The following is a 24,744-nucleotide window of genomic DNA, read 5'->3' as shown; positions in this document are numbered from 1 at the left end:
TCCAAGCCTAACTTTTGTACATGATGTACAATTCTTTTCCTGTGGTCAACAGTGATATTAGGAAGGACTTCCTGAATTAAATTTTTTAAATAACAGATTAAGTGGTTATCTGGAAAATATTAAAAATGGTTGAACCACATAAATGTGTGGTTCTTCAGGTTTGACTTTCCTCACATTGACTAAAAGGTTCTTTGGATTCCTGCATCTAATTGATGTTCAGCTGTCCCCATAGACCGGTTCTGATGTGTGGCTTTCCCTTCATTTAGTGATGAATTTCTTCATTTCATCTCCAGATTCCCTATTTGGCAAAGCCATACATGGAATTCTGCAAGTAGATACAGGATTCTTAATGATAATTGCTTTACTTCTTTTCAAATGTTTTACTTTATACAGCTAATTTAAGTAGCTTATGTGCGTTTCCTGTTTGTTCTTCGTATTTTACCTTATAGCAATTTCTTATGGTGAATGTAGTCGCCTAATAGCTCAGGGATAGAACAGTTTTCCTTTAAGAGCAGTTACTTAAAATATTCATTTGGTTACAATATAGCAGGGTTTTGTACATCACTGTGCAGAACAGTTAGAACATACTGTAATACCAAGCAGGTAATAGCCATGTTTGGAAGCAGTGACACATCACTGTGGTTTCTTATGCATATGTCTGTTGCACAAGCCTTTGTAAAATTGTTTCTGGTTGGGTTTTTTTCCTACTTTTTGAGTTAGTTCACAGAATGGCTGAGATTAGAAGGGACTGTAATTCTTCGAAAATGCAATTTGCTTGTGGATTAGCTTCTGAAGTCCTCTAGCAGATGTTGTTTGCTGTTGTCACCTATGTAAGAAGGGAAATGCTCTCCCTCTAGTAAAATAAAGCCAATGAGTAACAATCACTCTAAGATGCTTCTTTCAGACATTCTTCACCAGGGGCCTTCACATGTGCAATATACGTCTGACTTGTACATTGGTCTTCTGATATTTGCTGTGAATTTGGTTGTGCTGTTATTGCATATGTGAAGTTCTTTATCATATTTACCTTTGATAGGTATAGGCATTCACATAACTGTCCCCTCCAAGTCTGGATATAGTGTTTGTGATAGATGATCCAAGGGCTGGATCTCCTGTGAAGACAGGCTGGGAGAGCTGAGCTTGTTCAGCCTGAAGAAGGGAATGCTCCAGGGAGACTTTAGAGTGTGTTTCAGTACCTCAAGGGGGCTTAAGAGGAGGCTGGAGAGGGACATTTTACAAGGGCATATAACAAGAGGGAACAGTTTTAAACTGAAAGAGGAAAGGTTTAGATTAAGGAAGAAATTCTTTGCTGTGAGAGTGGAGAGGCACTAGAACAGGCTGCCCAGAGAAGTCATGGATATCCCATCCCTGGAAGTGTTAAAGTCCAGGCTGGATGGAGCTTTGAGCAAAACAGTACTGAGACAACACTGACCTTGAACTGACATGGAAATTTTTTTTGTCTTTAGCCCTTTTTTTTGAGTCTGCAGAGAAAGATAAGGCTAAAATTCAGGAATAGTGTAGTTAAACTGTTGGAAGAGAAAAAAATTACAAAAATTGAAAGCACTTATCCTTTTATTCCTTCTCTCTGTCTCCTAGGTCATAGAGTTGGAGAGTTCATGTTTTTAAGACTGTCCTCACTATTCACAGAAAAAAAACCCATTTTTTTCAAGCTTCCCATCTGCTGAAAATGCAGTAATAACTAAATTTTAATAACCTATACTTAAAAATTAGATTAATTTGTCTTGTGAAATAAGTGCTTATTCTGCAATATCTGTTGCTGATGATGTGAAAGAGTATTAGTTTGTTTTAGAAATTTTTGCAATAGATAGCAGTATACATTCCTAGACTTGTGTGCTAGGAACTATGTATGTAACTCTGGATTTCTCATGTGTTCCTTTAAAGTGTATTTGAATTAGTTTGTTAAAAGAATGTTTATGGTTACTGAGTGCATTTAATTGTTGTTCATAAAATGTATACTGCTGTAAAAGAGTCTTTTTACTTCCTAGTATTTGTTTGGCTGTGGACTCTGCTGAGCTTTAACATATTCAGGATCGGTGCAGCTGCTGTACCAGATCTGACCTGAATTAAATTTGTGAAACAAAGTTTTGCATCTGGTAACATTTAGAACTCTGACTCTTTATGAATGGTTATGTAGATATAAATGACTTCTGTCAATTTGATGGGATCTGAGTATGTTCAAAAGAAGGTGCAGGCATGCATTTTTCTGGATTTTAATTTTCCTCTACTGTACATTCCTATTAAACAGTGTAAATTGTGCTACTGCCTGAAGTGGCAAACGTTAACATTTCTCTTTTAAGTAAAGGTACCCTATTTCCATTTTGTGTACTTCAAAAGCTGTATGTACAGTCCTGTTCAGTGTTTTATTTGTATAGTGAATTTCCACTAATATGTTTGTCTGCACACAGTAGTAGAGGATAAAGATTTTTGCAGGTTGCATTCCAGCATTTTTTCCTGATGTTACAGATGCGTCTAGGTGCATTTGAAGTTGTGTAGCTTGAAACCTTTTTCCTGCATTTTGTTAATTGCCTAGTTGACTGTAAAAATAAAAGAAGATAATAGAACAACTATTTCTGGTGTGCCCAGTGCATGCCCTAAGTAGAGCACTTGCCGTGTTGTTTATTGACTGTTAGTGTGCATTCTAATTTGTGTTTCCTGGCAGTGTTGTTTGTGTTGGTGGGGACGGCATGTTCAGTGAAGTGATGCATGGGCTCATTGGAAGAATGCAGAAGGACTCTGGCATAGACCAAAATAATCCCAAAGCATCGTTAGTCCAGTGCAATATAAGGATTGGCATAATCCCTGCTGGTAAGAAAGGGCTATCTTTCAGTTTAATTTATTCATTCATTCTTGAAATTTTTTCTTATTCATAACTTTATGAATTTTGGCCTAAGTGTAAGATCTGAGCAATAATAATATTCTATCAAGACACCTAATTAAAAACGTTTGTATCCATATAAAATTATTGATCACATGCAATTTAATTTAGGAAGAATATTTTGTAAAGGAAATCAAATCTTAATGTATAACTTCAGAATTTAATTACTATTTCTTTCTTTGTGTCTTACTGTGTGTTAATATGAGATAAGATGTTGACAGTAATACCCTTCTAAACACAATTAGGAGTGGAATTTACTAAACAGAAATTTACCTGGTAAATATTTTTCCAGTTCCGAATCCCCCACTTATTTAGTTAGAAGTATAATGAGAACTTTGCAGTGGTCTGACAAACTCTGAACAAATGCTAACATTCCTGGATTCTCCTTTCTTCCATTTGTTCTCACAGCAAGTACAAGGCATCTACAACTGAGGAACAGTTCTCATTTTCCAGACCAAGTTGCAGTTTCTGCCCTTGTTAGAGGTGCTACACATTGACAGTTGTCAATGTCAGCCACTTTTTCAGGTTGTCCTGACTGCTGTCATTTGAGAGAACTCATTCTTCATACTTAAGTCTTTCTTGATATGATTAGTTATTATTATTGACCAAAAAGGCATTCTTTAGATCAGCCTTACTGTTTTCAGTCTGGTGTCCCAGCTGTTACCTCATCCTGCCTCATCTGCTCAAAAGCAGATTAACAAGTTTGCTTTTTCTTACAGGACAAAATCAACTCTATAACTCTTTAACAGAATCAGTAATTTTGAGGTCTCTGTAGGAATACAGGGGGACAGTCCAGTATCTTTTCTATGCTGTTTGCTTTTCTTGTCTGATGCTTGAGCTTTGAATTAAAGACCTGGACATGAAATAAACATTGTGAGCTTCTGGTTAGAAATAAAATAAAGGCTTCTGAGAAAATTTAAATCAGGTTCTAAAACTATACCAAGTGAAGTAAAAGTTTTTACTCTCAAGCTACGGGCAGCTAATTTTATACTTCTTTGTGAAAAATGTATCCAGACCCAAATGTTCTGAATTATTGCTTGCAAGAAGCTTAACCTTTTCTGCTTGCAGTATAATAAATGTTTGGTATCTAAAAGTTGCAATGTGAATATCTCCTTATGTTTTTTCAGCCTCCTATTACATTTAAGTACATTCTGATTTTATTTGTTAAAGCTTTGTATTAAAGTCAGTATGTATAATGAACTTCACAATAGTAGAACTTGAAGTCTTCTTCTTCTTCTTCTCCTTTTTCTTACTTGGGCAAATTTCTTGAACTAAAGATTTTTTGCTTGCATGACTGGTTTCAGAAGATTTTGCCTACTGGTGATATGTGACCATAAGAAGATACAATTGAAAAATTAGAACCTCAATATTAAGAGCTATTTCTTTGTCCTCTGGAAAAATGAACCTGGCTTTTTCAACATTATCTTAATGCATTTTTTCCAATTACACCCAAAAAGTATTATCTTCATTGATATTTTAATTTTCTTAACCGGTATCAAGTCACTTCTCTTACATATTTTATTGTTTTGTTGTGTTTTGTCCACTGTATCCTTTTGCTATTTAAATGTATACTGTATGTTCTATTCCTAGAACTGACATGAGGTACAGCCTTGTAATCAGTGCTATAGTTCAAATATTTTCTCAAAGTCATTATTCAAATCCCTCAAAAATTATTTATACTTATGTGTAAGGAAGCTGGCCTTAAAGTTCTATTAATTAATTGGAAGTAGGATAATATATATCCTGGTCTGTTTGTATATTGTACAGTATTTAAAATTATTCATTACTGTATATATGTGAAAGTGCTTATTTACTGAAAAAGGTAGTCAAGTCACTGAACAAATATTGACATCTAGTCATTACAGTGACCTTAAATTGAGTCTGAAATAGCATAACCTTTCCTCAAGGCAGCAAGATTTGGGGTTTTGTTCTGGTTTGTATTTTTACAGTCCATGATGAAGCTGTTCTCTATTCATCTTTGCATTATATAATGGAGTTCTGGCCATGTATTGACCCCAACAGATACTCTAGCTCTAGCACTACTGCAAGAAGTCTCTTGCAAAAATAAGTTAATTTCTTAAGAAAACAATTTTTTTAAACGAAACCAGTAATCCTGAAATAAAAATCAAAAGTAATAATGGAATACTAATCATACATCTAATAAAACTTCATTCATTATGTTCTTCCTACTTCTTTATAACCAACCTTCTTTAAAATAACCTAAGAACTCATTAATAGATATTGAAAACAAAGACTACTCATAGTTTAGAGATGAAGATCTAAAGCTCTGTATGTCTTCTGATGCATAGATGGTTTACTCAGTGATGGCAGGAGCCTGGGGTAGGGTGACAGTGGATCAGTGTTTTCACCTTTTTTATCACTTAGCTCCTGATATCAGGTTGTGTTAGGAGAAACATGGCGGGTTGTGGTTTGTGGTTGTGATTAAACAGTTTCTGTATTCAAACAAACACTAAATTCAGCAGATCTCTGCTCAGAGACTGACAATTTAATTGTACAAAGGTTCAAAATTAAAAATGAAAGAGATTTAGTGCTAAAACACTCATCTAAATGACTAGGTTTCAGTGATTAGCTTTATTGCTTTATTTCATAGCAGAATTCCATTGTACAGGCTCTTCTTTTTATTTTTTTGAATGTTGAATAGTATTTGTAAATCATGATTCTAACTTTCTGGAGCAAGTCCCTGCTTGGCTTTTTTTTTTTTTTTTTTTTTTTTTTCTTGAACAGTTGTGTCAGTTTCCTGACAGCCTTTTTCCTTAGTGTATCTTATTGTTGAAAAAATAATTTATTATTATGCATTAGGAAACATTACTATGAAATAACTTGTGGTGTTGTTGACCTGGATAAAAGAATTATACTCAAATGGCAGTTTTAGCTTCTGAATTTCCCTTAGTCACAGCCATTCTTCAAATCTGCCAGTGGAAATTGACTGTTTGCCATTGTAAATGGATTTGCTGTTAAGAGTACTTAGAAGCTGTGGTGTCTCTGAAAACCTCTTCTTAGTTATTTTTTCCTCTAGGCCTTAAAAGCTAGTTATTTCTTACTAGCCTTAAAAGCACTTTCAGCTATGTGGTCTCACTGCATTCAGACTAGTAATATGTCTCCATAGAACTTAAAAACAGTGAATGATTCCTGCTACAGCTTGGACACTGAGGTTTCATCCACATGTTTTAGTATTAAAATTGCACCCTCTGGAGTAAGCCAAAGTAATTTGCTGTTCTTACTACATAGAATAGAATGCTGTTCTTGGCATAGAATAGGAGGACAAAGCTGTTAACTGCTGTTCTTTTTTTAGTTTAAAAGAGCTTACTAGATTAAATATTCTTAATGATCTTAGCAGATAGGAAAAAGCAAACCCACTTCACTCTGTGTTGTTATACTATGTTGTACTGCATTAATTGCAAAAATCAAGTCTTCAACCCACTGTGGGGGAAATCTAAGTACTTGGGAATATTGAGTAAAGTATAGACAGAAAGTTAATAACAATAGTGCTTTTTATGCTTCTGTTGTATCTAGATCACTCTGGGTTCTGGTGGTCAGCTCTGTAATGTTGAAGGATGCAGTATGATTATAATCGGAATGTTGATGTGGCACTGTAGAAGGTAAAAATGCCAAAGACAGTACAGGCTTCCTGTATTAATGTAATGCAGGAAAAAGATGGAGGATTCATTCACAAACTTAAAAAATAGATTCAAGTCAAGTTGTGAAGTGTCACTGGACTCATACCACTGTTATTTAGAGTGTAAAAATTATCTTTAAAATGTTTTAAAGCATAGCAATAAAAGCTATCTTTCTTGTTTAATTACTCCAAGTCATCTGTTCTCAGCTAGAAAGCTTGCAATATTTAACAATCTTTGCCATTTAGTTAGCATCTCATTTCAAAGTTCACTATATCTACTTTGAAATCTGAAGTACGTGTTTTATGCTCCTCCTTCAGTACTTTAAATCCATTAAACTTCTTGAAATTACAGTCTTAGGGCTAAGTACTGCATTTAATATAGTGGACCTGCCATGTAGACAAGTAAGTCAATATTACTTACACCAATGATGTTAATTTCATCTCTAAAATCTGCCATTATTAGATTAGTCCACTTTTGTTGTCCTGAGTTACTGAGCTTATGCTGAAGTAATTATCTACCAAAAAAATCCTATACCAGTCTTTCTGGACTGTTTCTCTTTAAGCCAGTCTGTTCTGCAGATGTTAAACTTGTCTTCTTGGTTTCTGTCTATGTAAAGGAAGATACACAGAACTTTGAGTAGGTACATGGGTGTAAGCCTAGACCCTTCATCTTTCCCTGTAGCAGTGGCTTCTCCCCTTACTTTTGGTTGTGTCAACTCCTTCTCATTTAAGAAGCACTTCTCAGAAAAGTGGTTTCATAGAATTTTTCAAAATATTAAATGCTGTTTGGTCCAAAAGCATGCAGTTACTCTGTCATTAGGGCAGCTTACTTGACATTTTAATCTGTATGAAGACTGCATGGATTGCGGATTCACAAAAACTCTGCACAAATAGGAGACCCACACTGAGGTTGCTGTTCTATCTTTTTTCACTACAAATACTGTTCTTATACTAATTTGTCTGAGCATTCTGTAGGTGCCATGGAAGCAGCTGCCTCTGTCAAGAGACAAAGCTCTTGAGCTCTAAAAGTATTTATATTTGTTTATTAAATTCACTGTTTTCCATAGGATCAACATCTAGGTGACTTGCTTCTGTCACCTGCTTAGTTTTGTACTTCAGTTGATTGTAGTTTGTTTTCCATCAATAAAAGCACAAAAATAAATATTTGTACCCCACACTATGTGCATGTTTTGTTTTAAGAAACCTTAGTTGTAAGCTAATAGTCTAATAATGATTCAGACTACTAAATCTAGCACTTTGTTGTTGGTCCACCAATCAATGGCATGAACTCTTCCATACATCCAGCAAATTATCTGATTTTTGCTTAACCAGTTTGGTAGTTCTATTACCAATTTAAACTTGTGGTGTCTGAGTGTACCTGTCTGCTACTCACAAATATGTAACAATGTTCACATGCAAAGGGGATATCTGGTGATTTAGCTGTAGTTCATTCTGTGTAATGCAGTCCTTCACTTTCTTTAGTATTGCTTTAGCAAAACTTATTTATGCAGAGTATGTGAACTTTCATACTTTAATAAATACATTGATCATTCTTCCTTGTGATTGATTAATTAAAAGGAAGGATTTCCTTAATTTTTGTTTTATTAAATAGATTTCTATAAAAGATTGCATTTTTCATACTTGTGGAGAAAAAAGCACAGAAGAACTTGCCTGTATAACAACCATGTGGATGTATGAGACTCCTAATAAAAAACAGACTTTGAGGAAAATGAGTGATGTATGGTAAAGATTCAAAGTAATTAATACCTGCTTTAACAAAGACAAGATGTTGTGCCCTCTACATATTTCATGTTTTTAGTGAGGTCTTAATATCAATATATCTGGGATGAAAGCTTTCTTTAGTTGGGAGAATTCAGACATTCAGCATCTACCTATGGTATGGTGGTGTGGTGCCACCATCACTGAAATGTACTGGCCCTATGCAAGATGATTCTAGTACTAGAGTAGGAGTTGGAGGATAAACCGAATAATCTGCAGCACTGGTGGTTGGTGGTATTTTAGATACAGGAATTAACATCTTGAAGGTAAGCTTCAGTTTGAAACTGACACTCAAATTTTCATGCTTTTATTTGGTGTCTGCAAGTGAGATGGGCATCTAAACTTACAGCAGGGGGTATCTGGTCAATAGGATCAGCAGAGCCTGTTGATCTTCTATTGCATCTGCTTGTCACATGCAAATGTCTTGCTTCCCAAGGCCTTCCACCGAGGCCTGTGTGTTACTACCTTGACTCAAGCTGGAGCTGCCATCAGCTATTCCTGACAATGTCCTTGACCAGAACAGCAGCTTTGGCATATTGTCTGCAGCGTAACATGCACACATACTGCTGTGCTGTCTTAACCTGAAACTTAATCACTGCTTTGCATGCTGATTTTCTTCTCTGCTAACAAACCAATGCAGTAATTAGTTTCTATATTGAATATGTTTGTCTTTTTTTTAAGTGAATTATGACCCAGTTAGCAAGCAGTCCAACTACTTTCTTAACATTTGCATGTAATTCTCTGCAACCCATATAAACCTCTTTTATGTTCCTTCACTCAGGCTGTTGCCCTTAAAAATCCCCAAAGAAAATCTGGCAGAGTATGTATATAATTTTTCTGTGGGTTTAGCCAGAGTGTACAATACCCACCACTTAACATTAGTCAAGAGTCGTGCTCTATGAGAAGCTTCTTGCCCAAACTGAGTGCTCTGGCAATCCTAAAATGATAATCATATGATATTATTCAAGCTATATTTACATTCTAATCCTGCTTTTCCTATTAGCCATAACCCAGATTTTTATGGATTTGTGTTCAGAGTGCTGTTTCAGCAGTTGTAGATTTCACATCTAGTGAAGATCTACCTAAAGATCTATAAGTCTTGTTTGGTTAAGTATTCAAAAGAATTCAGACCCTTAGTCATAATGAACATTTTTGTGACCATAAAACATGTACTATTAGGGTCATGCTTAGTGTGGTGTATGGCAAGTTATATGTCAGGAATTCCATAGTAGTTACATCCATGGAAATGGGTCACTGGTTTTGTTGCTCCATACTACCAGCTCCAAGAGGAAAAAAAAACAGTATATTACTTTTCGTATATCTCCCATTTTAGAATCTCAGAATTAATTCCAGACTTCAGTTTTAATTTTAGCCCTTCCTTACTAGTTAATGAATAGAAATGTAAACAAGTTCTGTGTAATTGCCAAACAGATTAATCAGTTTTTAATTGACTATAGAAGATTGTAGGGAAATGGGCCTTTGGTGTGGAGAAGTAGCTTGCATGAATTCTCCTCTTCTCCTCCATCTGTAGTGTAAAACCACTTGGAAGCTCTGTTTGCGTCAAGACAAATGTAATTGAGGTAATTGTAGGAGCAGAATGCACATAGGTGTGGAAGAAATGAGAAATGTTGGATGAAGTGTTAAGCTTGTACATTCAGCAGTGATTCTTTTTCTTTGCAAAAGTAGTCAGAATTTTCTGTTCATGAGCATAGGAGACAATAGGAAACTTGGGAGTAAAGTATAGCTTCAGCTTCAGAAGTCCACTTAATATTTCATTTTATAGAACTTTAAATGTGACACGAGAGCATCATCTGTGTGCCTCATCTGTTGTGATACTGAGGGAAATTGGAGTCCTCTCTCTTGCAGTGGAGTATGCCTGTAATGCTGCACTGGCACCATCTTGAACCTTAGCCTTGTAGGGAGAGGTCTGTTTAGTCACAGTTTCTTTTGTCCTGCAGTTCTGTTATATTCTCTTTAACTGGCTTCTGGAGCTGCTGCTTGTTCACTATGGCAGATTTCTGCATAGCATTTACTTGGTAAAAGCTTCTGCCGTGCCATTCACAGGCAGGGAAGTGACATCAATCCTCTGAAGAGGAAAGGATTTTCTTTACTCCTATTATTAACTACTAATGCCCTGACTATTTCCAAAATGAAAAAGAACTAAAAGGGGTTTTAAATAATGGTTGCCCTTTCCTCCATTATTAGTTTCTATTTCAATTTGATAAGTCCTCAGAAATCAAGTACACTGTATTTGAGCTGCTCTTCCACCTGATGTATTGGTAGGAAATCTGAGAATATGTATGTGGACAAAGTTTATCTTTTCAGGCACCTACCTTTGACTTCGAAGGAATTCAGTTTCATGGAAGGGATGGGAGAAACTGTAAGATAAATTCAGAGTTAGGTGCTGCAACAAATGCACTTCTGTATGTCAGAATCTGAGTTCCAAGTCTCTGCTGCAGAGCAAAAACCAGATCCTATGCTAGGCTCTTGTTTTCTATAGGAAACAGGGAGAGTTGTCCATTTCTAAACAGCATATAGGTGAAACTTTCCCCACTTTCTTGTAGGTATTTTGCATCAAGTCTGTAAAGGTACATCTCTGTCCATTTTGTTACCCTATCTAGAAACTAATTCCTGAAAGCAAGTATTTTTACTAATTTTCAAATAATAGAGCAGAGCAGAAGTTTCTGGTGACCCGTGAGATGACATCCTGAAATTTAGATCAGTACCACAAAAAACAGCAGACCAGTCAATTTCTCTTATTTTCATGAGATCTCAATGAGCAAGAAATCCTAAACAGCGGAGAATCAATGTATGCCTGCCTCATTTGATATAAAATCTATAATGTAATAGTGAAATTTTCCATGTAAATTAACTTACTTCCCTTCATAACTGCTACATATTTATTGCTTATATTGTGAAATTTTTGTGCTTTACACAAAATAATCTGTATTCATGGGGGGGATATTATAGTTTAAATAATAAAAATAATAATACAGTATTCCTGTATTTGCTTTGTTCCATAAAATAGAAAGGAACAAACCAAAGGAACACAATACTTTTATTTGGAGGACTGTGCCAATAATACTTGTTTTGCAAAGATACAAATTGATACCTAGTTTTTTATTTTTCAGGATCAACAGATTGCATATGCTATTCAACTGTTGGCATTTCTGATCCAGTGACTTCAGCTCTTCATATTATTCTAGGTGGGTGGTTGCAGATTGCTGTGTTGTTACTAAAATGATGGAAGTAGCCCAAAATAACTATTTTCATTTAGTTCTTTCTTTATGTCTGTGAAATGTAATTTGAACATAATGGCTGAGTTGAAATACAAAGTTTTTTCCTGGGATTTAAGTCTGATTTGAAATACAGGAGGTTAAAAACTACTTGCTTTCTCTACAGTAATTAATTGTTTTCAAGGGATCATAATATTTCAAAAATGTCGTGCTAAAGTTTTCATGAATTCTGTCATTCTTTTGCAAGTAGTAAAATGCAATAAGCAGCATCAGTTGTTGGAGTGTATCTCTATATATATGTATATCGGAGAAAGCTTTGAGAATTGCATGTACACTTGAATAGTAGTGTTTTGTGCCAGTTGTCCAATTGTCCTGGGCAATTCAATATTCCCTTGCCAAGTTAGAGTTACGATACCTTCTGGTATCATTACTGAGTAACAGCTGCAGTTTTAGGATCTGGTGTTGCAAAGATTTACACATGTGCTTCTCTTACTAACCTGTGGTTTACTCTGTTCAGCATCTGTGCAGTTAAAGCTTTTGGACTAGTTTTGGAAAGATGTGGCTTTACTATATCATAATATTTTAGCTGTGTTGTTAAGTCCCAGAATCACAGAATGGGTCAGGTTGGAAGAGGCCACAGTGGATCATCTGGTCCAACCTCCCTGTGAAACAGAAAAAACCCAAAACACCGAAATACCAAACAAAGCAGAAAACCCACCCCCACTACTCCCACTATCACTCCGAAGATTGCATGAGGAGGACATCAGAGAGTGTTCTTTGTTCTTAGGGATTTCCAGGACTCGACTGGATAAGCCCTGACTAACCTAATGGGTCCTCATAGCTGAACCTGGTCTGAGTGGAAGGTTTTGATGAGAAACCTCCCAAAGGCTCCTTCAGCTTGAATTACCCTCTGATAGTATGACACACAGGTTTAAGTACTACAGGAGATACTGCATCAATCTGCTTAGGGAAAGGGGCTGTCAAGCATTGACACAGGGTGACAGTACTTAGAAGACATGTAGATGTGGCACTCAGGGACACGGTTTAGTAGTGGCCTTGAGAGGGCTGGGTTAACATTTGGACTTGATGATCCCAAAGGCCTTTTTCAATCTAAATAGTTCCTCAACTCTCCCCTCCTACTGCTACAGGGTGAAGGACTGTAAATTCTTCATTACACGTTTTTAGGATACTGAGCCCTTCCTTCTCACTTAGTGTTTAGTGCTTTAAAGTGTGAGAATAAACTGGTATTAAAAATTATATGTCCTTTTCTTTATGTGTGAGAAGTATATGCATTTATGACGTAATATATTGACATAAATGCAATATGTACTTTTTTTTTAAATGACTTTGCAGTGTTGAAGTTACTATCATGCTTGCAGCTACAAATAAAATAAGACCCTTGCACTTTTAATCTTCATAGGTGACTGTCAGCCTCTGGATGTCTCTTCCGTACATCACAATAACACATTTTTGAAATACTCCGTGTCATTGCTGGGTTATGGTTTTTATGGAGATATATTAAAAGACAGTGAGAAGAAGCGGTGGATGGGTCCAATGAGATATGACTACTCAGGTAATTTGTTTTAATTACTACATTATTTTGCTAGCATGTAAGTGTCGCTGTCGAGGCAGGACGGGAATGAGAAGACTCTGACCAGAAGGCTGCTGAGAGTAAAACTCCGGTTTATTCACAATACACTGCTCTTTTATACAGAGCTTCGTGAGGACCAAATCCATTGGTTCTGAAGTGAAAACAACTCACACCATTGGTGTAGAGTGCTTGACACACAGTGATAGAACTTAACTATAAACAATGTGAAAAACAAGAGAGATAAAGAATTATTTACATTCTTTCCCAGCACTTTCCCAGGCTTTTGCCTGGCCAGAAACTCTGAGTTTCTTTCTTTGACTGAATCTGAGACCCACATGTAAACATACTGGACCAGTTGATTTACTCTCTCCAAACCAACCTTCTTCGAAGCTTGTAAAAATCAGAAATAGACTGAGCCTGATTTTAAGCTCTTTGTAGTACCAAGTATATTGGATCACATTATGTAAAGCTCTGTAATTTTGAGGTGAAGATGGAAAGTGGTCTCAATAAAGTTGTGTTGAATATGTGCCTATTAAAAATGGCACATATTAAAAATGGCCTAAAAAATAGTAACTTCTCTGTCTTAAACATTTTGACTTCCTTTTTAATCATTTAAAGAGAGAGATAGGCACTCCTCCATCTTGAACATTCAGTTGATGGAATGAATTGTTAATTTTGCCCTTACAGAGAGTAACAAGTGATTTAGTCTTGTTACTCAATATTTGGATAAATCCTATACTAGTGGAAAGTGTCTTTTGCCTCGTTTGATTTAGTTTGTGTTAGGGAAAGAAGATGCATGAGGAGAGTTTTAGTGCAGGCAAGTTTTAAGATTCAGCAGTAATATATAAATTAATTTTTTTTCATTGTTTTTTAAAGCTGTCAAGTGAAATAATGGCACCCTGGCAAATGTTAAAATATTGGAATGGTGCTGTGGTATTCTCTTGTTCCTTACAGTCTCAACCGTCGTAAGAAAAAGACTTCTGAGCCTGAGGTGGGCTACTATTGTTTTGCAGTCCTTAGAGGAGCAAAGAGATGAAAAATCAAGGAATGTATGCAGAGATGTTTGCCATGTGGATTTATAATGACTTAATGCTGTGTACTGCCTGTTTTAATGTAGGCTTCAAGACCTTTCTTTCTCATCACTATTATGAAGGAACAATTGCTTATCAACCAGCAAAACACACACACGGATCTCCACGAGATAAAGAGAGATGCAGAACGGGGTAGGCTAATGTTTATCTCTGGATATTTGGTGTGAACTATTTAAAAACATAAATAGAGGTTACAGAACTATTGGTTTTAATATCAAAACACTTATTCTAAAAGAGATAAGCTTGTAAAAACAATTATTGACTCATTAAAAAGAGCACCTCATTTTATCAGATCATTAAACAAAAATCTAATAAAATTTTGTTAGCTGGTTCTCCTCCTCCCTCAATTTTAAGTTAAGCAAAATATAACAGCACAGGACCCAGTTACAAGATGCTGAGGATACTATGCTGTGTTGCTACTACGAAATCAAAAATCTGGATGCCTTGTAGCTTTTATAAATGGAAATAATAATTCAGAAATTCTCAAGTGTTCACATTGTAACTGCATTTAGAAATTTTCGTAGTTGTTTTAGTGCCATAGAACATCTGGCATGGCTTGTCCTGAGGACAAGTCCTCTCAGGAATCAGCCTATTTAGGCTGTTTCTTTGTATACTGCTATGATGCTGTTTGAATTCTTTGTGATATTCTTCACTTGTTTCTTTAGTCAGGGGATCTGCCTTAATCTCCCAGTGCTCCTTCCTTTCTCTTTGCTTTCACCTGCATGAAGTTATGCACTAGTATTTATTATTCCTCTTTATATATGGCTTTAGCTATCAGACATAAAGTACCTGTCACAGCACCAAACAGCACAGCAGGATAGAGAGGAGCCGCAAACTTTGCCTAGAAACAAAGAGACTGCTTTGTGTAGTGCTGGTGCTGTGACACACTAGAGATCAGACTCCAGCATCAGCTGGAGCAACTATCCCCACCCATTAGGTGCCTTCACGCAGGGGAGCTTCCAGAGGGAGGAAGCTGTCATCCAGGTATCAGGAATGGAGTAAGGAATGCCTGGTGCCTCACAGGGGATTTTTTACTTCCTAATAACTGCTGGAAGGACAATAGGGCCAGGCACAAGAAATTTAGGAGAATCATGGAGTGTGGTAATGAGATTGATCATGCAGGTGATTGACAGGCTGGCTAAAATAACTGTTCTGCCAGTCTTGTTACAGAAGATAAAAAGTGGGGATGTAATGGTAGAGGGTAGTTTTGGCAGTGGTGACTGTGAGGTTGTAGAGCTTTAACTTTTGAGAGAAGTAAATGAGACAAAAAGTAGAATTGCAGCCTTGGATTTTAGTTTGGTTTATTTGAGTATCTTGGCAAAATTCTGTGGAAGACTGTCCTGGAGTACAAAGAGGCATAGGGATGTTAGTTGGTATCTCCTCAACGTTCAAGAATAATCCATTCTGATACTCAGAAACTTGAAAAACCAGGGTAGAAAAGCAGTTTGGGTGAGCAAGGAACTGAGTAGTAAAGACAAGGTGAAAGTGGAATGGGTTATTTTGGAAGAACACCAAAGGCATTGCTTAAATATGCATGAATGAAACTGAGAAAGCCAAAGCTCAGGCAGAGTTGAAATCAGTGAGGGATGTGAAGGGTGTTACTTCTTATGAAGGGATTATTTAAATATATTGGTCATAACAAAAGGCTGAAGGAACTGTGGGCTGAAGGAACTTGCTGCTTAGTGGCATGGGGAGCACAGTGATAAGATATATAGACAAGGCTGCAAAGTTACTCCTTTACCCCATTTTTCACTAATGTAGTCTCACCCCAGGCCATGCAGGTCCCCACGCTCCTGGATGAAGGGGAAACAATGGATGTTACATACCTTGACTTTAACAAGACCTTTGTAATATTCTTAAAACTAAGTTGATGAGCTGTGGACTAGGTAAGTGGGTGGGTGAGAAACTGGCTGGACTACTAGAAAAGTTGTCAATGCCAAGTCTGCCTGGCAGCCAATTATTAGTGGTGTCCCTTGGGAATATTGGGCCTGATACTGTGCAATGTGCTTATTAATGACTGGGACAGTCTCAGAAGGTGTGCTCTCAGCAGTTTTATGGATGATACCAGATTGGAAATGTGGTTTATCTTGAAAGTCAGGGCTGCTATTCAGAGGGATCTTTGTGGGCTGAAGGAATGGCTGATAGGAATCTTGTGAAGTTCAGAAGATGTAGGTGTCCTGTACCTGGGGTGGAATTGTCTCATGCAAGTGTGTAGACTGGGCACTGACTGGATGGAAGGAAGCTCTGCCAATAATATCCTCAGGATCCTAGTGAGCAACAGCTGTACCAGAGTTAGCAGCAAGGAAAGCCTACCTTGCAGTGAGTTTTCTAAGCAGGAGGGAAGTCAACAGGAATGATTCTTCCCCTGCACTTGGCACTTGTGAGGTGGGCTGTCTTCAGTATGTCAGTGTCTTCCACTGTTAGAGCAGTCAAATGTTGGAACAGGGTGCCCAGAGGTCGGTGGACTTCACCCTTAGAGATCCTCAAAACCTGACTAAGACACTGAGCATCCTGATCTTGTAAGACCAACTTTGAGCTCTCCTGTGAGACCAACTTGCATCACATCAGAGATCCCTTCCAACCTGTGTGATCTTGTGGCTCTCTGCTGCTATCTCTGACATCAGTAATCTTTAGAACTGTACTTAAATAACTGCACTGCCTGCAGGGCTATGATGATCCATGCCACATGAGGATTGTCAGTGCTGTGGTGCATCTTGTGGTGGGGGAAGATCTTGTAATGACTGGATAAAATAAAAAAATTGAAATGAATAATATTGGAGGTCTTTCAGGAATTGAATGGTATTTTTGTTTTCAGATGTTACATTTGCAAGCAAAGTGAGAAACAGCTAGCAGAACAGAGCAAGGAACGTGGATTAAAACATGAAGGTAATTTATCGAAAGAAAGTAAAATGTGATAGTATTACACAATTTTTTTTTTCAGAAGATAGCAGTTCAAATATGCATGTATTTTGATTTACTAAACATTGAGTTACTTGATAATCTGTTGTTTCTTTCAGTTTACAGAAAACACCGGTAAGTGTCATCGCCCACCTCAGCACTAGTGAGGCCACACCTTGAATCCTGTGTTTTTTTCTGTGCCCCTCACTTTAAGAAGGACATTGAGGTGCTGAAACATGTCCAGAGAAGCAACAGAGCTGGTGCAGGGTCTGGAGCTCAAGTCCTGTGAGGAGCAGCTAAGGGAGCTGGGGGTGTTTAGCCTGGAGAAAAGGGGGCTCAGGAGAGACCTCATCACAGTCTGCAACTGCCTGAAAGGAGGATGTAGCCTTGTGAGGTTCTTTCTCTTCTTCCAGGTTATGAGAAAATGACCTCGGATTATGCCAGGAAAGGTTTAGTTTGGATATTAGGAAAAGTCTCTTCATGGAAAGGGTAGTCAAGCATTGGAAAAGTTGACCATGGAAATGGTGTCCTGGAAGGGTGCAGAAGACACATGGATGTGGCACTTGGGCACATATGGTTTAGTGGTGTTAATTTGACATTTGACCTTGATTTTGGGGGTATTTTCCAAACAAAATAATTCTATAACACTATGATTCTAAGTAGGTGAAAAACATGTCTTCTCCACCCAAACCTCAGAAAATTCTGATATTATACTAATTGTATATTTCAGTGTGTTTAGTTTCTTCAAGAAAAATCATATTCTGTGAGCTAGAACAATGGTTTTTGTGAAAAAGACTGAATGGATAAATTGTGAGGTGTCATAGAAGGAAGCAGTTCATTAAGATAACTTTTCAAATAGATCAGGATTAAAAATTTGTGTTTGTTAGCACAAATATCACCCTACTATGAGGCTGTGAATTTGGACAACTAGTAGATGATCTAGTGGACTTCAGTATTTCTGTACAATATCCCACCAATACTCAATATAAATGATAAATGAGATTTCTGTCCTTTTTCTCTAGTTATGCTATCCTTATTCTCTCTTTCATCCCCATTCTAACCCCTGTGCACACTCGTGTGGTGTTTTTTTTTTTTTTCTAATGGGCATAACTTTTCTTTCCTCTCATTTAAACAAGTGTTAATGAATTTGTTTAGTCATTCCCCTAGTTGTATCTTTTTATGTCTGGGTGCTACATCCTAATGGGAAGAAGTACTGGTATTGCTACACTTGTGGCCTGGCTAGAGAAACATAATGGTAGATACATTTGAGTTTTGCCTCCAGCTTTGGTTCATCATCTTGGATAAACCCCTTTTAAAGAGAAGGCAGGCTTCCTATGGGCGCTTCTTTCTGCCTTTACTATGTTTTTATTTCTTATTGTAGAGCCCAGTGCATACAATTGTAATTTTTTTGGTGAGCATTTGGTCCTTATTTCCTACATTACCTTACAATTGCAGTTTTTTTGCACTATCACTGTACCCAGTTCTAGGCATTTGTTAGCAAAAAGATTATCATATTTTGGAGATTCACTGGTAGCATAAAGATTTCTGTGCAACTTGAATTCCCATTACAATTGTTTAGTGCTTTCATCCTAGCTGCTGCTTTCAGATCTTTAATATAGTCAAGAGATGGTCAAATCAGAATATTTATTGGGTTATTTTAATCTATGCCCAGATTCAGCTAAAGAATTCTTTTTAGAGTATAAATAATTCATAGAAATAATTATATAAATATGACAGTAGGTTTTTTTTTGTAAGGAAAAAAATTTGTCTTTCTGAGAAATTATTGTAGTTATAAATTGCCAACTTTTTTCTTTTGTTTGTCAGAGGGTTTATGTGTATTTTTTCATGCTCATGTGTGTTCTTTGGTTATTTTGTTGGTCAGTTGGTTTCGTTTTTAAATCTGCCTTTTTGTTAACTTTCATCTAGCAAAGGAACTACAAGAAAGCTACAGCTTAGTAATCAAGACAGGTTTAGCCAACTTTGCAGATGACATTTAGCAGCTGGTTATGTAGGATATTGTTTACTTTATTCTATTCTACTTCTGGTAGCTGGCTTTCTTTGCAGTCCAGTCTCTTATCCATGCAGTACTGGTAAGGAAACAATACAATCAGCTACTTTAGATTCACAATAGAAAGGATTTTAGGTCTCCACTTCAGATAAGCTTTTCACTCAGCAGGGTGTCTTGGCTGACTCTTTCATTGTGCCTACCAGGTTTGTGTATAATTCAGATAAGGTTAGAAGGATGCTTGATTGATTGTTGTTGAACATATTTCTTTGTATTGTGTATTGTGCAGGAGTCTCTGTGCATGTGCTGAGTAAATGTTGAGTGCTATCACTTTATGCTGATTTCAGCAACTTGCAGTGTGTGCACACAATAGGCCACTGACGAGTGTCACTTATGCACTCCCTGCTTATGACTGCCCTACTGTAGTATATTTTGAGAAAATAATTTGTGCTGTTACAGTGATACACACTGCAATATGGTTGTGAAAACAGTTGTTCATTTAAAATGTGATTGATACCCTGACTTCGTTCTTACTTTGAACAGTGAAGGTGTTCTTGGGTAACATGCTGAGATTTATACCAGATGAAAACCATCTATTACAGTAACATAAAGAAGCATTTTACCTTAAGCATATTTAAAATGTTGATACATATCTAGACACACTGATGATTGAATTACTAATGCTTCTCAGAGAAACAGCAAAAGAATTTATCAGTAAACGGAGATGTTTGCATTTTGTTGTTTGTTGTATCAGAAAATACCTGTTGTTTCCAGTTTCAGTAGTTTATGTTCTGTTCAGTTACCTGCATCTCAGAGCAGGGTCTTGTCATTTGCCTGCAGCCTGAACAGTCATTCTATAGTCTGACATTTAGATATGTCTCATCTCTCTTATGCATATTTAATTGCATAAGCTGATTTAAATTCTTTCAGTAATGTCATGTTTGAAAGCAACATAAAAAGATCAGCAGTAAAGCAAGCAATGCTAAAAAGCACTGTGGCAAATTAAGCAAAAATTTTGTATTTAAAAGCTGCGTTTTTTTCTTGCTATTTTTGGTTTGTTTCTCAGAAGGTAGAACAGATAGTCTTGATGGAAAAATTATAATAAAGTTTTTTGTTTTCCTTAAGTCTTTTGTCACATTATAAGCTTACGTGTTTTTTCCTGGAAAACTGTTTTTCTTGGTTCTGTTACTAGAGAATGGATAGCAAGATGTTTCAGTGAATTCCAGGAAACAAGAGAAGTCCAAAAAGTGAAGAACAACTACAAAATACTTTGGAAACAATTATTTTTCTTTTTATTTTTCCTGATACACAGAGCTTAGAACATGTCAATTCAAAATGAATGCATCATAAGCTTCAGGTTCAAAATAACCTAGACAATTGTAATAGTGATTCTCTAAAGTAAATTTGAAGTTCCTAAAACTGAGGCAGTAAGGAATGTCAGAATTTCAGGACATGAAATACATAGCATAAACATCATTTGTAATCCCATCTGAAAATCATCTTGAAAATCACTGTAAGTTAACCAAAATGTGGGGAAATGAATCATCTTAGATGTTCAAGTCCATACCAGTTGACATTCCTCAAAATCCTTGTTTACATAAACAAGCTCAAGCATTTTTTGTTCTCTCCTAAATTTTTCCCCTAGTGGCACTTCACTCTTCACCATGTTTGTCTGTCATCTGTTCTGCACTCATTACTTCTGTGGAATTGTTCATTTGAAATGAGTCCACTTATACCGGTAGGAGAAAAATAGTAAAAAAAAATTGTTATGGCTGCTTTTTGGCTTTTTCTTATTGTGATAAGGAAGACAATTATGTGTAATCTAAAAATATAAAGGGCATTTTTAATATATTTTTATACATATTAATATATTTTTATATATATTCAAGAAAATACAGTTTAGGCAACAACTCTGCATTGCCTCCCAATGCTTCTTTGTTCTAGAAAATTCCTCTGCTTCCTGGTAGTATCAATGCCAGAACACATTTAAGCTCAGTATACATGTAATCTCCAACAGAGTTTCAAGGTATTGAAAAGAGGCTTTGTGTTGTTTTCCAGAAATCTCTGAAGATTTGCACACGGGAACACTTAACTCTGTTAATAGTTCTAATCTTGGGACATTTGGGGCTAGAGTGGAAGCACCCTTCCCTTTGACATTTTAAAAACATTAAGTTGCTACATTGAGGCAGAAGAGGAATGCTTCGGAAACCAAATACTAAACTACAGTCCTTGCATCATTGCTTATTTAAGATTAACAAGTTGAAGAGCAAAAACAGAATTTTAAGCAGTTAATCCTTCTGAACTTTCACACAGCAAAACTTGTAACTTCCCTGTCTTTTCCCTTCCTATGGCTTTGCAGGTTTTCCCAAATAGTACTGATCCTGAATTTGGCATGCATATGCCAGAGAAGGCAAGCAGTTATGGGAGATAGTCACTGTCAGAAGAGAGAAAGCAACATTATCTGTTAGTATATGAAAAACAGATACTTAAAAATATTATTTTTAAATGTAGTTCATTTTAGATATTTATTGACAGTACATGAATATGTCCAGGGAAGAATTTTAAGTTGCCATTGATCGCTTTTTAGTGTTCTTGTGAGTAGTTCAAATGATTACCTATCTCCATATCTTTATTGATGTGTTTCAGAAGGTGAAGAAGAATGGAAGGTTATAAAAGGGAAATTTCTAGCCATCAATGCAGTAAGTATGAGCTGTGCCTGTCCACGAAGTCCAAAAGGCCTTTCACCAGCAGCTCATTTGGCAGATGGTTCAGCAGACCTCATTCTAGTTCGGAAATGCTCCAGATTTGATTTTCTACGGTATCTTGTCAGACATACAAACCAAGATGATCAGGTGTGTATTCCTTTTGACAGTATCTATCAAAGGTGTAAATATTGGTATTCTTATAGGACAGAAATAATATCTATAAAGCAGGTTTGTTTGTTTTTAAATTTATACATTTTGGGTGATGCAATCTCAGCATGTGCATCATGGAAAAAAAAAGCAGCTCAAAACATTTTACCAAAGTCAACTCCTTGGCCATAGCATTTTAACAAAATTCCACTTTTGCCTACTGAATTCAGTTTTGTAACATTTTTCGTGTATTTGCTGTTTGAACAATATTTGAAATTATTTTATCACAACTGTGCCCTCATGTAGTTGTCATAAAAACTGCTCATGGCACGAATACTGCTCACAGCATGAATAGTTGAGGTAGATGTGGTGAAGAATAATAAATCACTTTTGGAAACTGTATAAAAATGTAGTTTAGTATTAAGTTACCAGAACTGCAATTTGATTTGAAACTGCAGGCTTTTAGCAGTATTTTACTACATATTAGTGACCAGGATGAGCTTTATGCATTCAGCTTGAAAATTATTTCTTGCATGTGTTGTAGTTGTCAGGCAGGAAGATTCATCACTGCTTTGGATCATAATATCTCTTGAAGCTGAGTTATGACTGTGACTATTAGTATGTGACTACACATATTTAATATTTGTCACAACCTGGTATTATTAACATCTTCTGGAAATTACCTGAACAATGGACTAATGTCATATCTAGTGTATAAAAGCAATAAAAAATCTCACATGTTTATGATGCTAGTCTTCTTCCACTGTGAAGGAATTAGTATAGATTCTTCTTCCTTTATTTCCAATTTGTGAAAGTGTCCGTATTTGTCCTTCCCACTGTTCTCAACCTCCTCTTCCCTTCAGTCCTTCTCACTCACTGTTCCCTTGATATTTTTGATCAATTAAAGCCAGCCCTGGCTACCTTTCAAATTGGCTGTAACATTTATCAAGGGACAACATTCTGCTAAGGCTTGAGATATGAGAGCTCGGGTGCTCTCTGCACAGACACCGGTGACAATGGAGCCTTGGATACCAGCATTTGCCTCTGAGCAGTTTGGACCAGCACTCTCTTTAGTGAGCCCCTTTGGTCCAGGAGCCACTGCTTCCAAGCATAGAGTTTGATGAATTCACAGTTCATTTATGGTTAAAAGCTGAGGAATCTTTGAAAGTCTCTCCATGTTTGCTTTTTCTCTTTGTCATTATGGCCCTTTCCAATGCTTCCCATTTCTCTCTGGGATATGCTGGTTTTGCAGTGGAGATTGAATGCAAGGTTGTACATATGTCCTTATCTCAGGTTAGTGTCCACCATAAAAACCCTTCTTGGGAAGCCCTTCTTGAAAACTTAAGGAAATGTGAGAAGAAAAAAAAGGTGACTGTACATCAGTACAGATTGGTTTTCACATTTGCTTCCCTGTCACCCCCTTCCTATAGACACACACAGAGATACTACATGGCCTTTGCTAAATAACCTGTGTTCCATACAGCTTGCTGTAGTTAGCTCTGCCTGTGTCTGTTAAGCTGCTTTCAGAGTTGATGGGGGCATCCCCTAATTTATTGTCCCTTCAGGTAATGATGCCTGTTTTAAAGCATTCATTCAATATCATAGTGTAAGAGCAGTCTTCTAGTTGACCTGCTTTTTCTAGCTGAATTAACTAGTTAAAATTATTATTTTTTTGGGGATGTAATGGGAAGGGCAGGTTTGACACTGTCCCTTGTAAGACTGTGGATCTGTTGCATCGTTTTTGCATCATGTGCAGTGCTCTGGTGCAGGGTCTGGGGACCCCTTTGAGGGTGGCCTTTGATGGGGCATGATAGCCCCTCTGCTGTCCCTCATGTGGATGTCCCTCGGATGTGCCTTTCCCAGGGAAAAGGGCCCCTGGAGCTCCTCTTCACAGCAGAGAGTGGGCATTCACTGCTTCTGACCAGAGGCTTTTTCACCACACCCCCAGATCCTCTGCTCCTCCCCACTTTGGTGTGTGGGTCTGTCACAGCTGATAGCCCGTGGCTGTGGTCTCCACCCCAAAGATGCTGGGCATAATCCTGCTGTGAATGTATTCTACCCCAGCCCAGACCCGAGTCTTTTACCTCCATCAGCTTGCAGTCCAGGACCTCAGTCAGGAGGCAAATTCAGCATGGGATGGTCTTCCATGCAGGTGTTATTATATAATTTTGCTGTAATAGGCGCTATACAGTGATCATTGAGAAGTAAAGTTTCATTTTGGCTTTATTATTTTTTGACTTGTGCAGTTTTTCAAAAGCAAATATCACTTTATACCTCGGGTGAGCTTCTCTAGAAAATTGGAGTAAACAGACTTTCCTGGAGTACAAAATGCTGCATGCTGAGTAGCTTTACACATCACATTATTTAATTGTAATTGCCTGATTTGCCTTTTTTTTTTTTTTTTTTTTTTTTTGTAGTTTGACTTTCCATTTGTAGACGTTTATCGGGTTAAGTGTTTTCAATTTACATCGAAGCTTTCAGAAGACAATGAAAGCAATGTCATGGACATTGGAAAGAAACGTTTTGGCCAGTTCTGCAGAGATCATCCAGCCTGTTGCTGTAATATTGTTAATAGCACCTGGAATTGTGATGGAGAAACTCTGGATAGTTCAGCAGTTGAAGTGAGGTAAGCTTAGATTTTTCTGTCTATATAGCTGAACACATTAAGCCTTCTCTTGTATATTGAATGTATATTGAAATGCATTTCAAAGATGCTTATAAAGACATCCCAAAAAGATTCCTGTGCATAGCAAATTGGA

At 36.9% G+C, this 24,744-nt stretch overlaps 1 protein-coding gene across 3 annotated transcripts in view; it reads left to right on the top strand.

The window, feature by feature from the left end:
* The window catches only part of CERK (ceramide kinase), a 43,588-nt gene that overhangs the window by 15,262 nt on the left and 3,582 nt on the right, over positions 1-24,744 (top strand). For all 3 annotated transcript variants that reach the window (XM_085570416.1, XM_021524819.3, XM_085570415.1), the window contains exons 6-12: positions 2,681-2,826; positions 11,444-11,518; positions 12,969-13,121; positions 14,257-14,362; positions 17,046-17,116; positions 21,780-21,985; positions 24,403-24,611. In XM_085570416.1, the coding sequence (XP_085426542.1) occupies positions 2,681-2,826; positions 11,444-11,518; positions 12,969-13,121; positions 14,257-14,362; positions 17,046-17,116; positions 21,780-21,985; positions 24,403-24,611 (966 nt within the window). The remainder of the gene's footprint in view (positions 1-2,680; positions 2,827-11,443; positions 11,519-12,968; positions 13,122-14,256; positions 14,363-17,045; positions 17,117-21,779; positions 21,986-24,402; positions 24,612-24,744) is intronic.

This window comes from Lonchura striata, chromosome 1A (genome assembly GCF_050655825.1).
Source record: "Lonchura striata isolate lonStrDom1 chromosome 1A, ASM5065582v1, whole genome shotgun sequence".
In the NCBI taxonomy this organism is placed as follows: domain Eukaryota; kingdom Metazoa; phylum Chordata; class Aves; order Passeriformes; family Estrildidae; genus Lonchura; species Lonchura striata.
The sequence above is the reverse complement of the archived record's forward strand: the minus strand, read 5'-3'. Positions and strand labels throughout refer to the sequence as shown.